Source organism: Callorhinchus milii, unplaced genomic scaffold (genome assembly GCF_018977255.1).
Source record: "Callorhinchus milii isolate IMCB2004 unplaced genomic scaffold, IMCB_Cmil_1.0 Scaffold4, whole genome shotgun sequence".
NCBI lineage: Eukaryota > Metazoa > Chordata > Chondrichthyes > Chimaeriformes > Callorhinchidae > Callorhinchus > Callorhinchus milii.
The window spans coordinates 18857235-18875201 of NW_024704745.1; the positions used below are offsets into that span (position 1 = coordinate 18857235).

The window sequence follows — 17967 nt, forward strand, 5'->3', positions numbered from 1 at the left end:
CACACGCAAACTGGAGTTCGGTTTAATATCATATCCAAGGAACATTTAATGTGGGTCTGAGAATGTTGTGCTCTCGCAGTCCTACACTGGAGTGCCAGTCTAGTCTGTAAACTTTCTGACTCAGAGGCAAATGTTGACAACTAAATCTGGTTGGCATGCCTGTTAATGCTCAACATTTTTACAGAACGAATGTCCATTTAGATAAGGATAGTCAGCACACTTGAATCTGAACACCAGCAAAATCAATACCTTCTTCAAATGATAACGATTATCAAATCATTTGACCTTAACATGATTATGGTGTTCTGAGAATGAGTACCTAATCCATAGTTTTTCTTGTACGTCCTGTATCACCGTTCCTATATTCACATGTGGGCTGCCACTCCACTCGTTGGTTATTTGGTTTTCTTGCGATTAAATTGAACTTTATTTCAAAATCTGATTCATTTTTATTTGACAATGTAAAACATTAAGCTTAAATTACCTTTCCTCTTTAAAAGTCCAACAGTCTCCACTAATGAAAAAAAGAAAACTCCCATATTTTTGGGGTTGGGCTTCATGTGGGTTTCATCATTAAGGAGTCTAATCCAGCACCAGCCACAGGACTGTAATTGTACTTTTCAGTCATTAACACCAAGACAACAACAAATTACACTTGTATAGCGCCCTTCACGTCGGAAAGACGTCGGTCAGGTGCTGGACAATCAGGGGTTTGGGACATGTTCACGTTGACAATGTTACCTCATGTGCCTTAAGGCAATGTTGAGAGCTGAAGAATGTTATGATAAAACTCCCCTAACAATGAATCTGTAGTTCATCATTGATCTTTAGATCAATAAACATATTCTCTTAAAGAAATGTAATGATAAATAATTTATTTTAAAAACACAAACATAAATCGAAAATAACTTGCACCATGGGGCATCAGTGAGAATAAGGTGAATTTACAAGGAATGATTCAAATAAAAAAATAAACATTTTGATTATCTTGCCAATGTTTTGCAACACTGTAGTCACAATGATCGCAATATTATTTTTCAGCCTTGACTGGATTGTACTTCTTGGTAGCTGGGTTGCCTCCCCTACTCCCTCCCACTACTGGTACATTTGAAAGATGACTTTACCTGATGTATCATTGACTAGAAAAGTCTTATTCAAAAATGATAAGAATTATATTTTAATATTGCTGGCAACACAAATCGTTTAGTAATTTTAGATCGCAGAGAGCTTTGTTATTACTTGTTACACTGTATGGCTATTCCGGACAACCACAGATGAAGAGAGAAAATTAATAAAATATGGTTTACGAAAGCAATGCCTGTGTCTGAAACACCTCTTTTGTATCAGTTTGTCTCTTTCAGTTTTGAAAGTATTGGTATGGATTCCTAAAGGAAAATGAGAAGAAATGACATTACTTTAAAAATAAATTCAGCAAACAAGAAATGCAGAAATGAGAACTTAATTGTTAATATTTAAATTAAAACGTTGCTAGCAAAATATAATATAAGACATTTGTATTCAATATAAATCAACAGTTCTAAACCAATGAAGATCACTCTTGTGAACTTTAACATTTTCTTTTACACCCAAACTGATAGTTACGCAATTGATTATTCAATAGTTTTCAAGTAAAATGCAGTGCATTGTTGAATTGCATCACATTCTGAAATAAGCACACAATAAATATAAACATACCTCACTCCTGTTGCATCTGACTGCGACAAAGAAAAGGATAATGCAAATCAGACAAAGTAGTCCTCCTATCGACAGGATAATATAAGGAACACTGAGCAGGATATTCATTTCATGAATTTTGGTTTTAAGTCTTGTTGCTGAATTGTCATCAATTAAGGCGCTCTAATAGAAATATGGGAGAAATACAGTCATTAAGATCCTTCGCCTTCTCCTGTCCTGGGGTAAATATATTTTGAATGAAAGAATTACAATAATAATAAACAGGAATTTCACAGTGTAGTTGCCAAAATAAAATCTTCACTAACACCATAAGAGCAATACCTTAACCATTATAGATGTTTGAAGTTTATTGGTTAATTTCTAAAGAACATGAGAAAGTAACTATTTATCTAAATCCAAATCAGATGTTACATAGCTTTACATAATGTAACTTGTGTGATACACACTGCAGTATGTGTCATATAGGTTACTGATACTTTTCATATACCGCTTTTTCCCCTAGATTTAGCAAGCGTTTGTTTTACCAGCTGTAGAGGTGTGGTGTGGAGAGCAACACGTGAAATGTTTTCACAAAATGAGTCACGTAATTTGAATTGAATATTGGGGGTCATTTCAAGTATTTGTTAGAGTCATATTCATAATGTTGGACATGCATAATCTAAACCAAAATGTGACCTACCTCATTTAAAAACAAAACTGGTAAAAACATTGTTCTAATTTTACCGGTTTGGCTGTAAAGAAATGAATTGAAGAAGATGACATTAGAATCCCTTCTATTAAACTGTTCAACTTTGCTACAAATAAAATGTTCACTTTCATTCAGAATTATTATTAATGAAATTCTCCTGATCACATCATGTTTGAGATTTGATCCCCATAATCATCTACTTTTTTCAAGATGTCCTGGCAATAATCCTTCTGATAAATTAGTCATTTACTTCATAGCTCTATGTGGGACCTCTTTGTGTACAAATTGGCATCTAAACTGCCTACAATACACAGTTACTACACATGGCAGCAATTATCTGTGGAGAACTTTGAGAAGTTTTCACTATTAAATGAAGACTGTTTATTTTTACAATATCAACTTACAATTATATAGCACCCTTCACGTGGGGTAGCGTCCCAGAGCACTTGACAGTCTCAGAGTCTGATGCCGTGTCTGGGGGAGTTTGAAGGTGACCATAAGAACAATCAAACAGGAAAGACGGGGTTTGAAAATGAGGAGGGAGGGGCAATGTGGAGAGATTGAGGGAGAGTTCCAGAGTTTTGGGGCGTAATGGCTGAAGGATGGCCACTAATGGTGGAGCGGAGGGGACGAGGGACAAACAGGAGGCCGGAGACAGCTGAGTGAAGGCAGTGGGGACAGGTAGGGAGCAAATCGGACAGGTAAGGAGGTGCGAGGGCATGAAGGGATTTGAAAATGAGTGAGAGGATCTTGAAATCAATCCATTTGGTAATTAGGGAGACAGTAGAGCCTGGCAAGGACTGGTGTTGTGATGATTTTTATTATTATAGAGGCCTGGGGCAGAGATTTAGTTTTTTATTGTAACATGGAGGCTTGCTTATAATGGCACAAATTTATTTGTTTGGGTGGGGGAGTGGGGGGCAGTCAGCGTCAATCAGTGTCAACTTTAAACATTCCCACGTCAGATGAAAGTGGGTCACCAATTTGACTCTAGACTTCCACTGCTGGACAGTGGAGCTGCAGCTTTTTTATTGTTTTATTGTTATTTACGAAAGCAATGATCCAGAAAACTAATGTGTGACCTGGCTTGGGAGTGCTGTGGAGGGGGGGGGGGGGGGAGAGGGAGAATGTTCCACCTATTACACATTCTCGTAATTCATATTCAGTATAAAAAATTGTGCCTTTATAAGGATATAAGGTGTAGTGTGGCCAGATGCAGAGTAAAATTGTTTTTACAATCATAATGTAAATTTATCGATTTGGGTTGACTGTCTGATTCTCATCATTAGCAGTGTAACCAGTCACTCTGCCTTGCCCCCTCCTTAGCCTCCTTCAAGTCCCGCCTCAAGACCCTCCTCTTCGACCATGCCATCGGCCGCCCCCCTTCTCCTCCACTCCCTTATCCCCCCCAAACCCAGCTCAGGTCTAAAATGCTGTAGTCTGTTCAACGCCTTGGGATGTCCTCTTGACATGAAAGGCGCTATACAAATGTAATCTTGTTGTTGTAAGGTTGAAAGAGGTCAGTATATTTGACATACAAGTCATAACACTTTGATAGGCATGGGGTTCAGTTCGGCATATTACAGTATGACTTGGAGGGGTATGGGCTTACAGCAGGGCAGTTGGTTTGATTGAACAGCTTGCTCTGAAAGTCAGTGCAGACATTTGTTTCAAAACAGTTGCAAGACATTATATCCATTTGACCGAAAAGCATCTCAGGATCAAAGCAGGAATTCAGGCAGCCTCAGTAACAAATCCTCAGACACACGACGCAAACCTAATCCTAAAAAAAGTGCGTACATTCATTCTAAACCAAGTGGCAACAGATCAACTATCTCCATGGATGAGGTGAGTAACTTACACAATGTTCGGCACAGTCTCGACATGAATATTGAGTTGAAGTCTTTTAGCTATTCTGACAGGTATTCCAGTCCTCTGTAATAACAAAGCGATAAGATAATCCAGTTGCTGTCATCTCTTTGTCCTGCACTCCCCCAGCCTCAAAGATATTCAAACATTCCTGTGAATTCCCACTCTTTTGTGTATGTAACCTGCTTCCTCCCCCCAGATCAGGCCCTCTTCAAGCCTGGTCTGGGACACTACCCTGCGCGAGGGGAACTATGTAAATGCAAGTTGTTGTTGTTGCTCCCCCAAAATTACAAAATGTACGTAAGTAGTATCATAATTTATGCATGGAATATCTACAGATTAATTATTTTCTAATTATTTTCAACACCCACCTGCAATTATCATTTACCATTGCATGGATGGTGTTAATTTAAGATGCAGAGAAGCAGTAAATCTCACATTAAAACTTTGGTAGCAATTGCAGGCAAATAGCCCAAACTACACAAAACGAATAGTTTTAGCAGCCACATGTACAATTCTTCCTTATGTGTTCTGAAGTTATCAATACTTGGTGTTGGAAGTAATTCTACTGCAGAACAGTTTGTACTTTTTAATCTGTGCGTCTCCCTCATATTATTGTTAGGCGTGCAAGTTTAAAAAAAATGCGAAGAGTCTAATGAGTATTATTTGTCAACCTACTAGACACAGGTTTAATTAAAAACCCATTGAAATGAAGATTACATTTTTGCATCAAAATTAATGACTGTTATTGCAAATGCAAATAACAGTGATGGCACATATTTATTGGTAAACTTAATCTTATTTACAAATACATAAATCAGGAAATTGATGAAAAGTATTTCCTGATGCATTGGAAAATATAAAGAACAAAGGTTCCAACGATTCAGTCAGCTGAAAGGATCTGGTTTCACTGAGTTTCTGTTACTTATTAACATGACCAAGTATAGATGTATTCAAGTAACAGCTACACTGGAAACTCTCAATTAAAGACAGTTGATTGACTCTTGTATTTTTCCCTTATTAGTAACGTGCACTTATTAGTGAGTTTGGGTTTTTGGTCACAGTTAGTTTGAAATGAAGAAAATCCAAGATTGTAAAAATGTGTCCATAAAGTGAGGTTGTACTGATTCTTCAATGGTAGGTTTCTAAGAGGTCATTTGTATAAAACAACACAGACTTTTCTTTTTTACTTACCGGCTCTATATCAAGAAAGGTCTGGTGAGCTTCCTTACTGGGGTTCAATCCATCTATGTCCTCTACCAGCTTCTGGTCCCCATTATAAAAATGAGGAGATGAAATGAAAATAGGAGCTCCTGTGGTACCAAATCAATAAAAGAAAGTTAAACACAAAATACCTCAGATGCTGGAAATATGAAAACAACATTTTTTTAAGAAAAAATAGCTGACGTTTAGAAGAAAGAAATGAATCAGATTCTTTTTTCAATGTCCACTCAGCAAGAATTTTATTTTGTCACTTATCAATGCCACAGATGTATCAGTTTGTGTCCAATTAACAACACGCTCACTGTCAATGCATGCATTAACTTTACCTTAAAGTCTGCAATGCAATAATGTGGCTTATTTTTAAATTATCTGGAAAGAAATGATGGAAAGCGGCCATTCAAAACTGCCAAAACCTGTATCCGCATAGATATTGACAACAAATGTAGCGATTATAATAATAACAATCCTTGCATTTGATATAGCGCCTTATCACATATTTGAGACGTCTCAAAGCGCTTCATAGAATATATTGTAAAGTGAATTGACTGTATATTTTGAGGAGCACAGCTATGTCACACAAACAGTGGGATTTAGTAACAAATTATTAGTTAATAAATCAATAATGCATCTGCTGTATTGACTAAATAAGAAATAGCTGATCAAACAGTTCACATCCATTGCAGCTTAAGAGCACTCAATTCCAGTTTCTGAATTTAACTAGAATAGAAATCCTGTGCAAAGTGACCTCAGCAGTGCTTCCTGAACATAGTGCAGGGAGTGATCTAATGGTCTTAGCCTTAAAACCATTGTCTTAGCATTTAAGATGATGCAGATAAATGATCTTAAGAGTGTTGTGGTAAGAAGTACAAGACTGTCTTTGCTTCACCTTGTTTGCAGATGCTGACATTCTGCACACCTCCTGGCTGGCAGTTCCCTGGTGGTGTGCAGAACCCTTTATTATCAGGATTTTCGGTGGCATTTGCAAAAATCTCTTTAGGAATAATAAATCGATAAGCACGGATCCCTTGAACTTCCAGCTCCTTTTCAAACACTGCGTACATAGATCTGTGTAAGAAGTAAAGTGAACGATTTAAATTAAACAGTTGTTTTTCTTTTTCTTTCCTGTTTCCCCAACCCACCCCAAGGCATTGACTCATGCTTGGATAAGGTCCTCAGGAATCAGGTGTCTGACACATTCTTTATACATGAGGTGAAGCATTGGTCAACCCTGCGCTCACATGCACACTATCTAGTGGGGGACACTGGGTAGTAATCATGGAAGGAAACCCTAACTATTATTTGCTATGACTAGCCTGAGAATGGATACTGAGGGCAATCATAAAGTTTTAACTATTAACTCAGGCACAAACTGAGGCTTTGTCCTCTCTCCAAATGGTACACCATTCCTTTCTTCAACAGAGGAGTCGAGAGGCAAGCAGTTTCTCCAAGCCTCTGTCAATCCACTCAATAACTGAACAACAGCTTACTTCCTTATCTTCTATGTCCCGCCCCCCCCACTCCCTTTAAAAACTGTTTCCTCATATCCCACTACTTGTTCCAAACTCAGTTTCATTTCTGTTGCAGTTCACAAACTCATCATTTGGGGGACAGATAGGATCAAATTTACATGCATCTATTCTACTGTGTGGAAACAATCTGTGGTTTACCCTGTAATTATTGAATTGGTTACATAAGCTTAGAGAAGCCAGACAGCCTGTGGTCTGTGAATTAACTGTTTCATCCACCTGACAAACCCATTTGCAATTTTGTACAAGTACAGCAGGTGCCTTCTGAATACAATTTGGTCAATCAATCCATAACTGTTTGTGGGACATCACTGTGTGCAATTGGCCAATGCATTTTGTCCCCAAATATACAGCCAATTCACTTTACAGTATATTCTGTGAAGTACTTTGAGATGTCTCGAAGACGTGACAAGGCACAATATCAAATGCAAGGATTGTTATTATTAATTTAACACCATCTAAACTTAAACTGCATTATAGCATTTTTACAAGTCACAGGAATGAATGTAGGAAACAGAGGATAATTCAAAGAGAGATGTTCTGCTCAATCATTAGGCCTTTCAATAAGCTCATTGCATAACAATAGTTTAAGCTGAAGCATTTGCTTGTTTCCATTGAGAAAACTAAGTGAAGTGTCAAGGTCATCAGTGGAGTACCAAGCTTGAAAGATAGCAGAGAAAAACGTTTTTAAAAAGCCTGTACGTTTTAGGGGGATTGGAAACCTGAGGAGTGTAAGAGTTTCACAATTTTGAATTCTTGGAAAAGAAGTAGTTAGATTAGGAAATAGTGCATTGAATTTCATTCACCAATGGAAAGAACAGTTGGGGAGGAATTTCATCGTTGTCTACAACTACTATGTAGCATTTCATAGCACTCAGAATTTGTTGAATTGACAAACTAAATCCATACCCAGGTGGATAAATGCCCCCACCCTGCCGACTCCACTATCAGTGGTTGGGCCATCAACCTTTCTACCCCTACCCTCTGGAACTCCATCCCGTGCCCCTCCGCCTCGCCCCCTCCCTTGCCTCCTTCAAGGCCAGTTTCAAGACCTTCTGTTGTGATCATGTCTTCAATCATCTTTCCTCCTCTACCCCCACTTGCTATCCACTTCTCGTTGATCCCAATCTGCAACTTGGGTGCAAACCCCTTAATGTTCAGCACCTTGGCATGTCCTCCTGACATGAAAGGCACTATAGAAATGCAATTTCTTGTTGTTGGCAATGGATTTGAAGCTTGAGAGGAAACAAGAGTGGAAGTTTGGGGAGGCAAAAGCCATAGTGATAGTAATAACCAAAAAAGGGAAGATGTGAAAAAGTACAATGAAGAAATAATGGAAACTAGAGGTGTAGAAAGAATCCCTATTAGATTTACCTTATAGCCTATAAGCCATAACACAACTAAATGCTCCATCTGAACTTTCACCAGAGTTCAGCGGCAGTGCTTTCTGACTAGTACCATTTTAAGTACCAGTGGCCAGCTTAATATTTATGGTAAGATGTGATATTTTGCGCTTATTTCCTATAATGTTAAATTCAATTATCCAATCTCGCTGAACTGAGTGGAGTCAAGATACTTCCTTGCAGCAAAAAGTGAATGAAAAGACAAAGTGAAGTAGCAAGGTACTATCGCATACCTCCTTAGAGATAACCATTGCAAATGGCAGTTAGCATTTGGTGGGGTGGGGGGGAGTGATACAGTGACTTAAAGGGAATAAGAGACAAAATAATCAAAGTAAGACTAAATGGGTCTGTTACAATTTACTGAAAAGATTTAATTTCTTCAACAGGACAAGCTATCCTAGATTACTGCATTGAATAAGATAACTTTTGTACAGGATAGATTATAAACTACAATTCATATGTTTCCTACTGCCATGTGAAATTACCTGCAAATATCAGATGTAAATAAATAGAGAATTTTGCTTTTGCTCAGCAGTGGGTGGAAGGATCCTCCATCTGTCCCATTTATCATATTACATGTATCTGATGTCCACCAGTTTAGGGATCTATCCAACGGAGAACATTGATCATGGTTACAATTATTGAATCAATACATTACAAATCACATTTGTATAGGGCCTTTCACATCAGGAGGAGGTGCCAAGGCGCAGGATAGTCAGGTATTTGGACCCCAGCTGGGGGTCGGGATTGGGGAGGGTGAGGGCAGGGAGGGTAGGAGGGCGGCTGAAGGCTCGTTCGAAGAAGAAGGTTTTGAGACACTGCTTGAAAGAGGCAAAGGAGGGAGCAAAGCAAAGGAAAGTGGGATGGAATTCCATAGGTTGGGGGCAGAAAGGCTGAAGGCTCTGCCACCGATAGTGGAGCAGGCCGGGGTGGGGGTGGCCAGAGCCTGCTGAGCGGAGGAACGGACAGGTTGATATGAGGTCAGCAGGTCGCAGAGGTAGGGAGGGGGCAAGGCTGTGGAGGGCCTTGATATGGGATAGAAACAACAGTTGAGGGTCAAACAAGGTTCCGGACTGGCTCAGAGAGGTGGAGTTTGATTCCTTGGATGGTGACGCTGTCAGTGCCTGAGGTGTGGAGGCACTGACGGAGAGCCTCAGTCTTGTTGACGTTCAGCTGTAGAAAGTTAGCTCTCATCCAGGCCTTGATGTCTGACAGACATTCTGTCAGGACAACAGTGGTCCTGGAGTTGAGGGTGGAGGCAGAGAGATAGAGTTGGATGTCATCTGCATACATATGGCAGTTGACCCCATGTCTCCAGATGATATAGATAAGTATAGTTATTTAATATAAGTATAGTTAAATATCTATACTTATAAATAAGTATAGATATTTAAGACGAGGGAAAAATATAAAGCAACATTAATCTTCCTGTTATTAAATACTCAGCACTACATTCAACATTGCTCCAACTGCAAATGCAAACTAAACCCCAAGTGTAGACCTGTTGGCAGAATATTGCTTTCAACTTTGCCAATAGGAGAGAAACTTTCCCAAAGTGGGGGGTATTACTCTGGGCTTGGTTTCTTGAGTCAGATGTAACAGGCAGAGCAGTAGCTTTGAATTAACTGTGCATCATCACAGCAAGACATGTCTCAATGCTGCCATTTATATTTTTACTGTATGAGCAGTGAAGACCCTTTACCAGTAATTACATTAAACGTCTTCAGAGTGCATATAACTGGGCCTCCACCAGTGCTGATCACCAGTGTGCACATATGTTGCTTGAGGCCACAATGCTCCACTTGTGTGTCAACGTGCTCACCCTGATGCCTTGAAGTATGCAAGAAAATGGAACTTGTCTTGTAAATTTGGCAACCATGACAGTGTAAATGTATAATACTGTAGTATGAGCTTACTGTGAAACTGTCAATATTAGATCATGTTACCAATGTTGTAAATTTACTGACTTATGGAAACTATAGACTCACTGAATCCCTAGATCAGTAAGTATTCTGGTCAATAAAGAATTACCCCTCCAGTGTGTGCATGATCAGCATTACCTGGCTGGCAGAACTCTTAGGTATTGAAAAATATAATTTTCTCCAGGAAATGAAACTCATGTTGCAAAGCAAGTATACTCAGTGTCAGCCTGCCTCAGTTGGTAGCACTCTTGCCTCTGAGTTAGAGATGTTGTAGGTTCAAGCCCTGCATTGGCACTTTGAACCGACATCGTGTAGGGCAGATGTCACACTCGTGGAGTAGTGGCCAATACTCGTTGGTCATTTCACATCTGACAAGCATAGGGTTCAGGCCCTCACTAAGTATCTAACAGGTAGCAGGAAATTACTGCAAGCCTCCCAATAAATTAGCATCAATATTCATCAGTGCAGATGTCTGAATAGTTCAGAAAAGTTACTTACTTCTGTCCTTTCCATAATATTATTTTGGTAAATTTCATGTAATCATTTTTGCCAGTGTTGAATAAATACTCTCCATCACTTGTTCCATTCACCTGAAAATAGAAAAAAAAACCTGTTAAAGCTTTTTTTTTGCAAAAACCCTGAGATAAAGGGCCAAGGACACAGTCCAGGACATCGTCAAAGTCAAGTCAATAAGCAGTAGATAGGCAATACCCAAATTGGTTTTTAAAATCCTGTAGAAGAACATTCAGAGAGGCAAGAAATTACAGCCGTGAGACCCTGGAAAATAATGAGTAAATAACAGCAATATATTGAGGATGAAGGAAAGGTGTGTAAGACATTATACTTGGAACTTAGAAAAAACAACAGAGCAATAACCACCACCACCACCACAACAAGAAAAACAGCAATAAATTACATTTGTATAACGACTTTCACGTCAGGAGGATGTCCCAACCCACAGTAATATTAATAAAATAAAAGAGTCTGCTTAGATATGTGAACAGTATTTAGGTCTTGAACAAATTACATTTCAGTGTAGCCTAGACTGAAGGATGGAGGCAATGCTCTCACACATTTAATGCTAAGTTGTGCTATAAAGGAGTAAGCTCCTGGGGAGTTCCTGATACCCACTGAGCAAGAGCTCAGACCTGCACAAATCTTTTCTTTCTATGGTATTTTGTTTGTGAATGTCAACTTTCTATTTTTGTTGCTCTCTGTTATCTGAAAAGAGAAACCTGCTGAGATTGAAAATTACCCTGCAGGAATCAACTTCACAATCTTAACTCTGAACAGGCAGACTCCAGAGTCCCACAAACCTTCACAGAGTATTTTGAAATATTTCTGTGGATATCAACTTCAAATATACACTGACATAGAATCACCTAATAGCCCACAGTCCACCCAAGGCTGCACTACACCAGGCTATACTATAATGGGATTCTCCTTTAACTGAGACTACTTAAATTCTCTTTCACATAAAAAATGCAATTCTGCGCACATTACTCACTCCGTAAAAAAGTCCAAATCGGCTGTGTGGGATAATGCTTGGGAAGAATTTGTGGCCAAGCTTCAGCAATGGATCCTCATAACCCCATAGTAATTCATCCACAGTGCGAGTCTGAAAGAGCATCTCACTCTTTAAGATAGAGATCAATGATGCAATGACATGTTCAGATGGTCCAGTGTACTTTAGCATTTGTAGTAGAGTCTGGAAAAAGAAATGAGTTAAGCTGTCAGAATTCTGCTCACAAACACACAGCACAAAAAACTTACAGAATTCATCTCAGATACAATGTAGTTCAATAAACCTTTATACGGTGCATTCACATTGGGAACATGTCCCAAAACTTTAAGATGCCACATCCAACAAATTTGAAAACAATGTAACAAATTTGAAAACAATGCTATGAAAACAAAATGTTTAAAATCAATAACAAGGCAAAGACTATTCTGTTCGTATCAGTAAATATGAGTCTAGGATTAGAAAGGTCACACGGACTGCACTTCAGTGTAGATTCACAACTTTATCCCTTCCCTACCTGATACGAAGGAAGTGACGTCAGCAGTGACACAACGACCCAGAAAGTTGTCATTTTTACATGCTTTATTTTAATGCAGGGTCTAAGTTTCCAGATCCAGACCACCATGTTATAACAGGGTCATCTTGTATTCAGATAACTTCTTCTATGTACCTGGTTCTTTCTTGAAGGTGTAAATCAACACAGCTTCAATTATTTTTTCTGTGTGACTTTGCAACACAAATAGTGCCTAGAGACATTCTGAAAATATGGCTACAAATTGCACTGCATTTCATAAGTTGAACAACACAGTACAAATTTACATTTATATATTGTCTTTCACGTCGGGAAGACTCCCCAAGTTAAACCGTACAGAGTCATGAAATAAACCTATAAAAATGACCAGTGCTTTTGTCCTGCCCATTCTCATCTTATTGCTTTGCCAAATTACCTACATGTAATATTAACATGTTAATATTCCATATGAAAAATGTCAAATATAGTTTAAGTATCTTACTTACAACAAAAGGGATGTTGATTGTTGTAATCCTGTCTTTTTTGGGGTCTCCTACTGACATTGTCAGGTCAAGTATATAGGTCCTGGATGTCGAAGCTGATATAGTTGCATTTTCAAACAATGAAATATTAACCCTGGGTCTGAGCTCTCTGTTTGCAATGAGATCAATTGAGGTGTATTAATATTAATATTTCTGATGCCAGAAATGGTAAAAACTGAGAATACAAGGAGAATATCACAACCAGTCAATGTTTTCCACTCATAGTCAAAAATGGTAGCAGTAACAGATCCACCAAACACATCTGAAAACCTTTTGTTCAAGAATATCTTTGTGATGCTCAATTGCTAAAGCCATTGCCCAGTATTAAACTGAACCATACCGACAAGAAGGTCTAGGGTTTGATCCCTGTATATGGTGAGGAGTAGGACATTGGAACATAACAAATGGCTTAGCTCCCTATAGTAGGGTGGAGAGAAAAAATAGTCAGGGCTTCCGCTCCTGATCATTGTCCAAAGACTCCTGCTAGAAACCTCACGTGCATTATCATCAGATGAGAATAGGATCAAGCTTGCCTGTCAGGCTGACACTTCCCCTTCCACTAGGTAAATGATGATATTCACAGTCTAGACTCACACAAAGAACGGTGATACACCAATTGAACAACAACTAGTTCTAGTGGATCAACAATTAGAATTAGTGGAACAACAACCAAACTTGTGGAATGACAGTTGACGCTTTAAAGAACTCATGTCACTATTCAAAAAGAGTAGGAAGTTTCTGGGGTATTACTGTCCACAAATTAGCTGCCTGGTTTGCCTACAAATATGCAATCACTGCCCTTAATAGCAAATATTTTGAGATATTTGACACAAGGCACTATATCAGAAGCAAGGATTATATTGTTATTATATTTGATCATTACCAAATTGCATGCAGTGTGTGTGATATAGAAATCATTACAAATGGAATTTAGTGAACTGTGAAATAAATGTCATAACTAGACATTGGGCATTAAGTTTGAAAGATACCAACAGAAAATCACATCTGTTCACCTATGAAGAAAAAAATGTTTTTCCAAAACAGCCAGAAATACAGCCCTGGATTTTTAAAAAATCATAGTCATATCTACCTTAAAATTATTCAAAAGACACATTAATTATATTAAGTATATTGAAATGAAATATTGGCCTATACTTAGGAATAGATTAAATTGACAGGTAATGAAATTATAGTCAAATAACATTAGAAATGCAGTCTTTACTTGTATGTGTACGGTCCAATTTGTCTCACATAGGGTCTTTCACCCTGAAGTACTTCTAGTCGGTTTTCAATGTGGAAAAAAAAGAACTGAATGTACACTGGAATGGGCGGTTCCTTCCAGTTCTGATAAACCTCATCGGGTTTTGAAAACTTTAGCACCATTTGCTGCAAAGAAAAGTTGGACACTTTTAAACAAAATTACAATTTCCTACAAAGTTGGAAAGAAAAACGATCTCCCATTTTTACACATTCTTTGTAGGTTCCATACACAAAGGTCAAAACTCCATGCATAGAGTGTGTGTATTACCAAAAGTCATTTAATTTGGGGAGTTCATATGCACGGTGTGCATAGTTATACATACCAAATTTCTCTGAACGTTTTGTTTCACTAATTTCGCGACTAACACCAAATCAATCAACTCCCCGTAGATAAGCCATGAGCCGGATGCAACATTTGTTCATATACCAAAGGTATATAACAAAGGTTCATATACCAAAGGTCCATCATTTTGACCACTACTGAGCAGTGCACATCTATGGCTGACAAGAAGCAGTATACACATTAGTTTTGGCGATAGGGAGATGAGGCACTGAGCTGCCTGCAAACACAAGCGTTGAGGAGTTTTCCTAGAGTTCATCATTTGGGGAAGCAAGGGTGGTACGAAATTGCAGAACTATGAAACTTAGAAAAATGCCTACAGGCACTCAAGATGTACAGTTTGCCTACAGAATACTTAGAATTCTGTGAAGTACTTTGAGACATTCTCCCAATGTGAGAAATGCCATATCAAAGGCAAAGATTTATTTCCTATTAGTAAAACCCCCAAGATCTTGGGCACATGAAATCCCATCCCTAATCACTTCTTCTCTGAGAAAGAGTTGGCAGTTGACAGGTGCCACAAGCAGTTTATGAGGTATTTGCATCAGTCCGCAATAGTCACAGAGGACACGTTTCGGACTCCCTTTTGAAACAGAATTTCTGTTGTTATTTTACAGTAACAGCTCGGGATGGCAGCAAACAATGTTATGGTCTGTAGCACTTTTTAAATAATAATAAATAATAATCTTTGGGTTTGATATAGCACATTTCAATTTGGGAGGATGTCTCAAAGTGTTTCACAGGGTTCACTGTAAAGTTTAATGACTGTGTATTTGCAAGCAACTGTAACAGTCAACTTGCACACAGCAATGTCCCACAAAGATGAAATGAGTGACTATTTTTTTCTGGAGGATTGTTGGCCAGGACATGAGGAGAAACTCCCTTCTCTTTCCAAATAGTACCATGGGATCTTTAATGTCTGTCTGAACAAGCAGACTGGAACTTGGTTTAACGTCTCATCCAAAGGTTGGCACCTCCAGCAAAGCAGCACGCCCTAGCACTGTATTGAAGTCTCAGCCTAGACTATGAGATTCCAAGTCCTGACATGGGGCCGAAACCCACCAACTTCTGATTCAAATGCAAGAGTGCAGCCAACTGAACCAGGCTGACATATTCTGATCATGTGGCAAAAAGGCTGAGTCATTCCTAATCCTCACAATGAGGAAGAATGTTGAGAGTTTGTGTCTCGGTGGATATAATAATATATCGTATGGTATAGCACCTTTCACATCAGAAGCATGTCCTAAGGTGCTTCACAGCTATAATGTAAAATTAGTCACTGTGTGTTTTGTGCAGCCAATTTGCGTGCAACAATGAGGGCAATTATTATGAATCTCCTGAGCAATCAGTGCACATCATTTGAGTGCACTGGACAAATACATTTTAAATAATTCTACATTTTAAATATTGTTCTCCCCTTCACCATGAAAAATCCATTCTACGTAAATACATACAATATAACAACAACTTGCATTTATATAATCATAATAATCTTTGCAATTGATATAGCTTTTTATCACGTCTTTGAAACGACTCAAAGCGCTTCACAGAATATATTGTAAAGTGAATTGATTGTATATTTTGTGGCAAAATGCAGCAGTCAATTGCGCACAGCAGTGTCCCACAGACAGTCGTGGATTGAGTGACCAAATTATTATTATTATTTATTTTTTTGGAAGGGATTATTACCCCAGGAATAGCAATCCACCAATCGACTAACAACCGTGTCCCTATTTACTGCTAGGCGAACAGAAGCATGTGGAGTACGGAAACTTGTGCAATGTTAGCCCTGCCAGGAATCGAACCAAGGTCCTCTCCCTTGCGAAGCGAGCGCTCTAACCACTAAGCTACAGGAACACCCTTCAAGCAGGGCAGCGTCTCGGAGCTCTTAGAAAAATACCCATTAACACAAACAATATTTTTAACAAAAGCAACATCTAGTATTTACAAAGAAAAACATCAAAGTAATGCTGTTTCTTACCTCTTTGATCTGGTCATCAACTAGCTTCTTAAAAAGATCTTTAACAATTGACACCACAAATACGATGAAGCAGCATAAACCAAGCACACCAACCAATTTGACTTTACATTGTAGATTCATCATAACTGCCTCAAAGATAACTAATAAAAGAACCCAATGAAAATGAGCAAATGACTCTTTTTTTTCCCCCCCAGATTGATTTGTTTGCTTGAAACTCTTTGAAAATTAAAATCTCCCTGAGATCCAATCTTAAATTCTGAGGAATTCCTGTTACCGAAGGAGGTTGTACTGAACACAATGTACTGCTGCAAAATGCTGTATCTGCCGCTGACTGATGTTGGTCAGGCGGACCAAAGTTCTAACTATCACATGCAGATAGACGTAACAGTCAAGAGAACACGCACAGACACACGCAATGAACCAACTTCCTCATTTCTCATGTAACCATTTGTAAACTGACTATTTGCTTACATCTCTATTTTGAGTTGGGGGAGGGGAGAGAACAGCACGGCAGTGTTCCTCCTTTGAAAGGGTCCCAAATGCCCACAGTCGTTTTGCCGGCATGTTGGAATGATAGGGTGTGGGAGGGAGAGAGTAAAAGAACAGCATGGAAAAGAAATATGCCATTTGCAAAGTACTGGTGTGACCGCATTTGGAATACTGTGTGCAGTTCTGTCACTGCAATATAAAAAGGATATTGTAGCGATTGAGAGGATACAGAGGAGGGCAACCAAAATGATTGAGGGGATGGAGGGACTGGACACCGGGAAGCAATTAGATAAACTGGGTATGTTTACACTGGAGAAGAGAAGATTGAGGGGCGAAATGATTACGGGCTTTACGATTCTGAAGGAACTTCATAATGTAGACCATGACAAGCTGCTTTATCTTCTACTCAACAGTAGAACCACATGGCCTATGACTGAAGGGGGTTAAGTTCAGAACAAATCTGCGGAAACACTATTTCAGTGAGTGAGTTGTAAACTTATGGAACAGGCTCCCTAGGGAGACAGTGGGAATCAGAAAATGTCATCTGTTTCAAGAACAAATTAGATATATTTCTGCTTGAAAATAATATCTCAGGATATAGTTTGGGAAATGACATGTCAAGCGCTTGCCAGAATGGTGGAACGTGAACTGGATGAACATAACATAACATGTAGGAGCAGGTGTAGGCCATTCGGCCCTTCGAACCTACCCGCCATTCAATCATGGCTGATCTTCTAATCTAACGCCACCTAATAACCCGATTCTGCCTTATCCCCATATCCCTTAATCCCTTTTGCAATAAGAAATCTATCTATCTCAGTCTTGAATATGTTCAAGGACTGACCATCAACAGCCCTTTGGGGTAGTGAGTTCCATACATTCACCACCCTTTGAGTGAAGAAGTTCTTCCTCAACTCAGTGCGAAAGGGCTGGCCTCTGATTTTAAGGTTGTGACCCCTGGTTTTAGTTTCTCCAACCAGGGGAAACAATCTCCC

At 38.9% G+C, this 17967-nt stretch overlaps 1 protein-coding gene across 2 annotated transcripts; it reads right to left on the minus strand.

Moving 5' to 3' along the window:
• Nucleotides 1-860: 860 nt before the first annotated feature.
• LOC103177485 (lysosome membrane protein 2-like) lies at nt 861-16847 on the minus strand. 2 transcript variants are annotated; one of them, XM_007891662.2, is made up of 12 exons: nt 16484-16847; nt 14125-14288; nt 12867-13011; nt 11835-12035; nt 10826-10917; nt 8891-9010; nt 6363-6541; nt 5447-5565; nt 4245-4318; nt 2375-2426; nt 1696-1857; nt 861-1385 (listed from the first exon to the last, which is right to left on the minus strand). In XM_007891662.2, exons 1-12 carry the CDS (start codon nt 16604-16606, stop codon nt 1344-1346), a joined length of 1473 nt encoding a protein of 490 aa, XP_007889853.1. In that variant the 5' UTR covers nt 16607-16847; the 3' UTR covers nt 861-1343.
• Between the last annotated feature and the right edge of the window lie 1120 nt (nt 16848-17967).

Excerpts from the sequence above, each read along its gene's own strand:
- LOC103177485 (XM_007891662.2), bottom strand. The coding sequence starts at position 16,606 with ATGATGAATCTACAATGTAAAGTCAAATTGGTTGGTGTGCTTGGTTTA. Across the intron at positions 14,289-16,483 it reads TTGATGACCAGATCAAAGAG|CAAATGGTGCTAAAGTTTTC; the intron begins GTAAGAAACAGC and ends TTTTCTTTGCAG. Across the intron at positions 2,427-4,244 it reads GAGACTGTGCCGAACATTGT|CCAAACCGGTAAAATTAGAA; the intron begins GTAAGTTACTCA and ends ATTTCTTTACAG.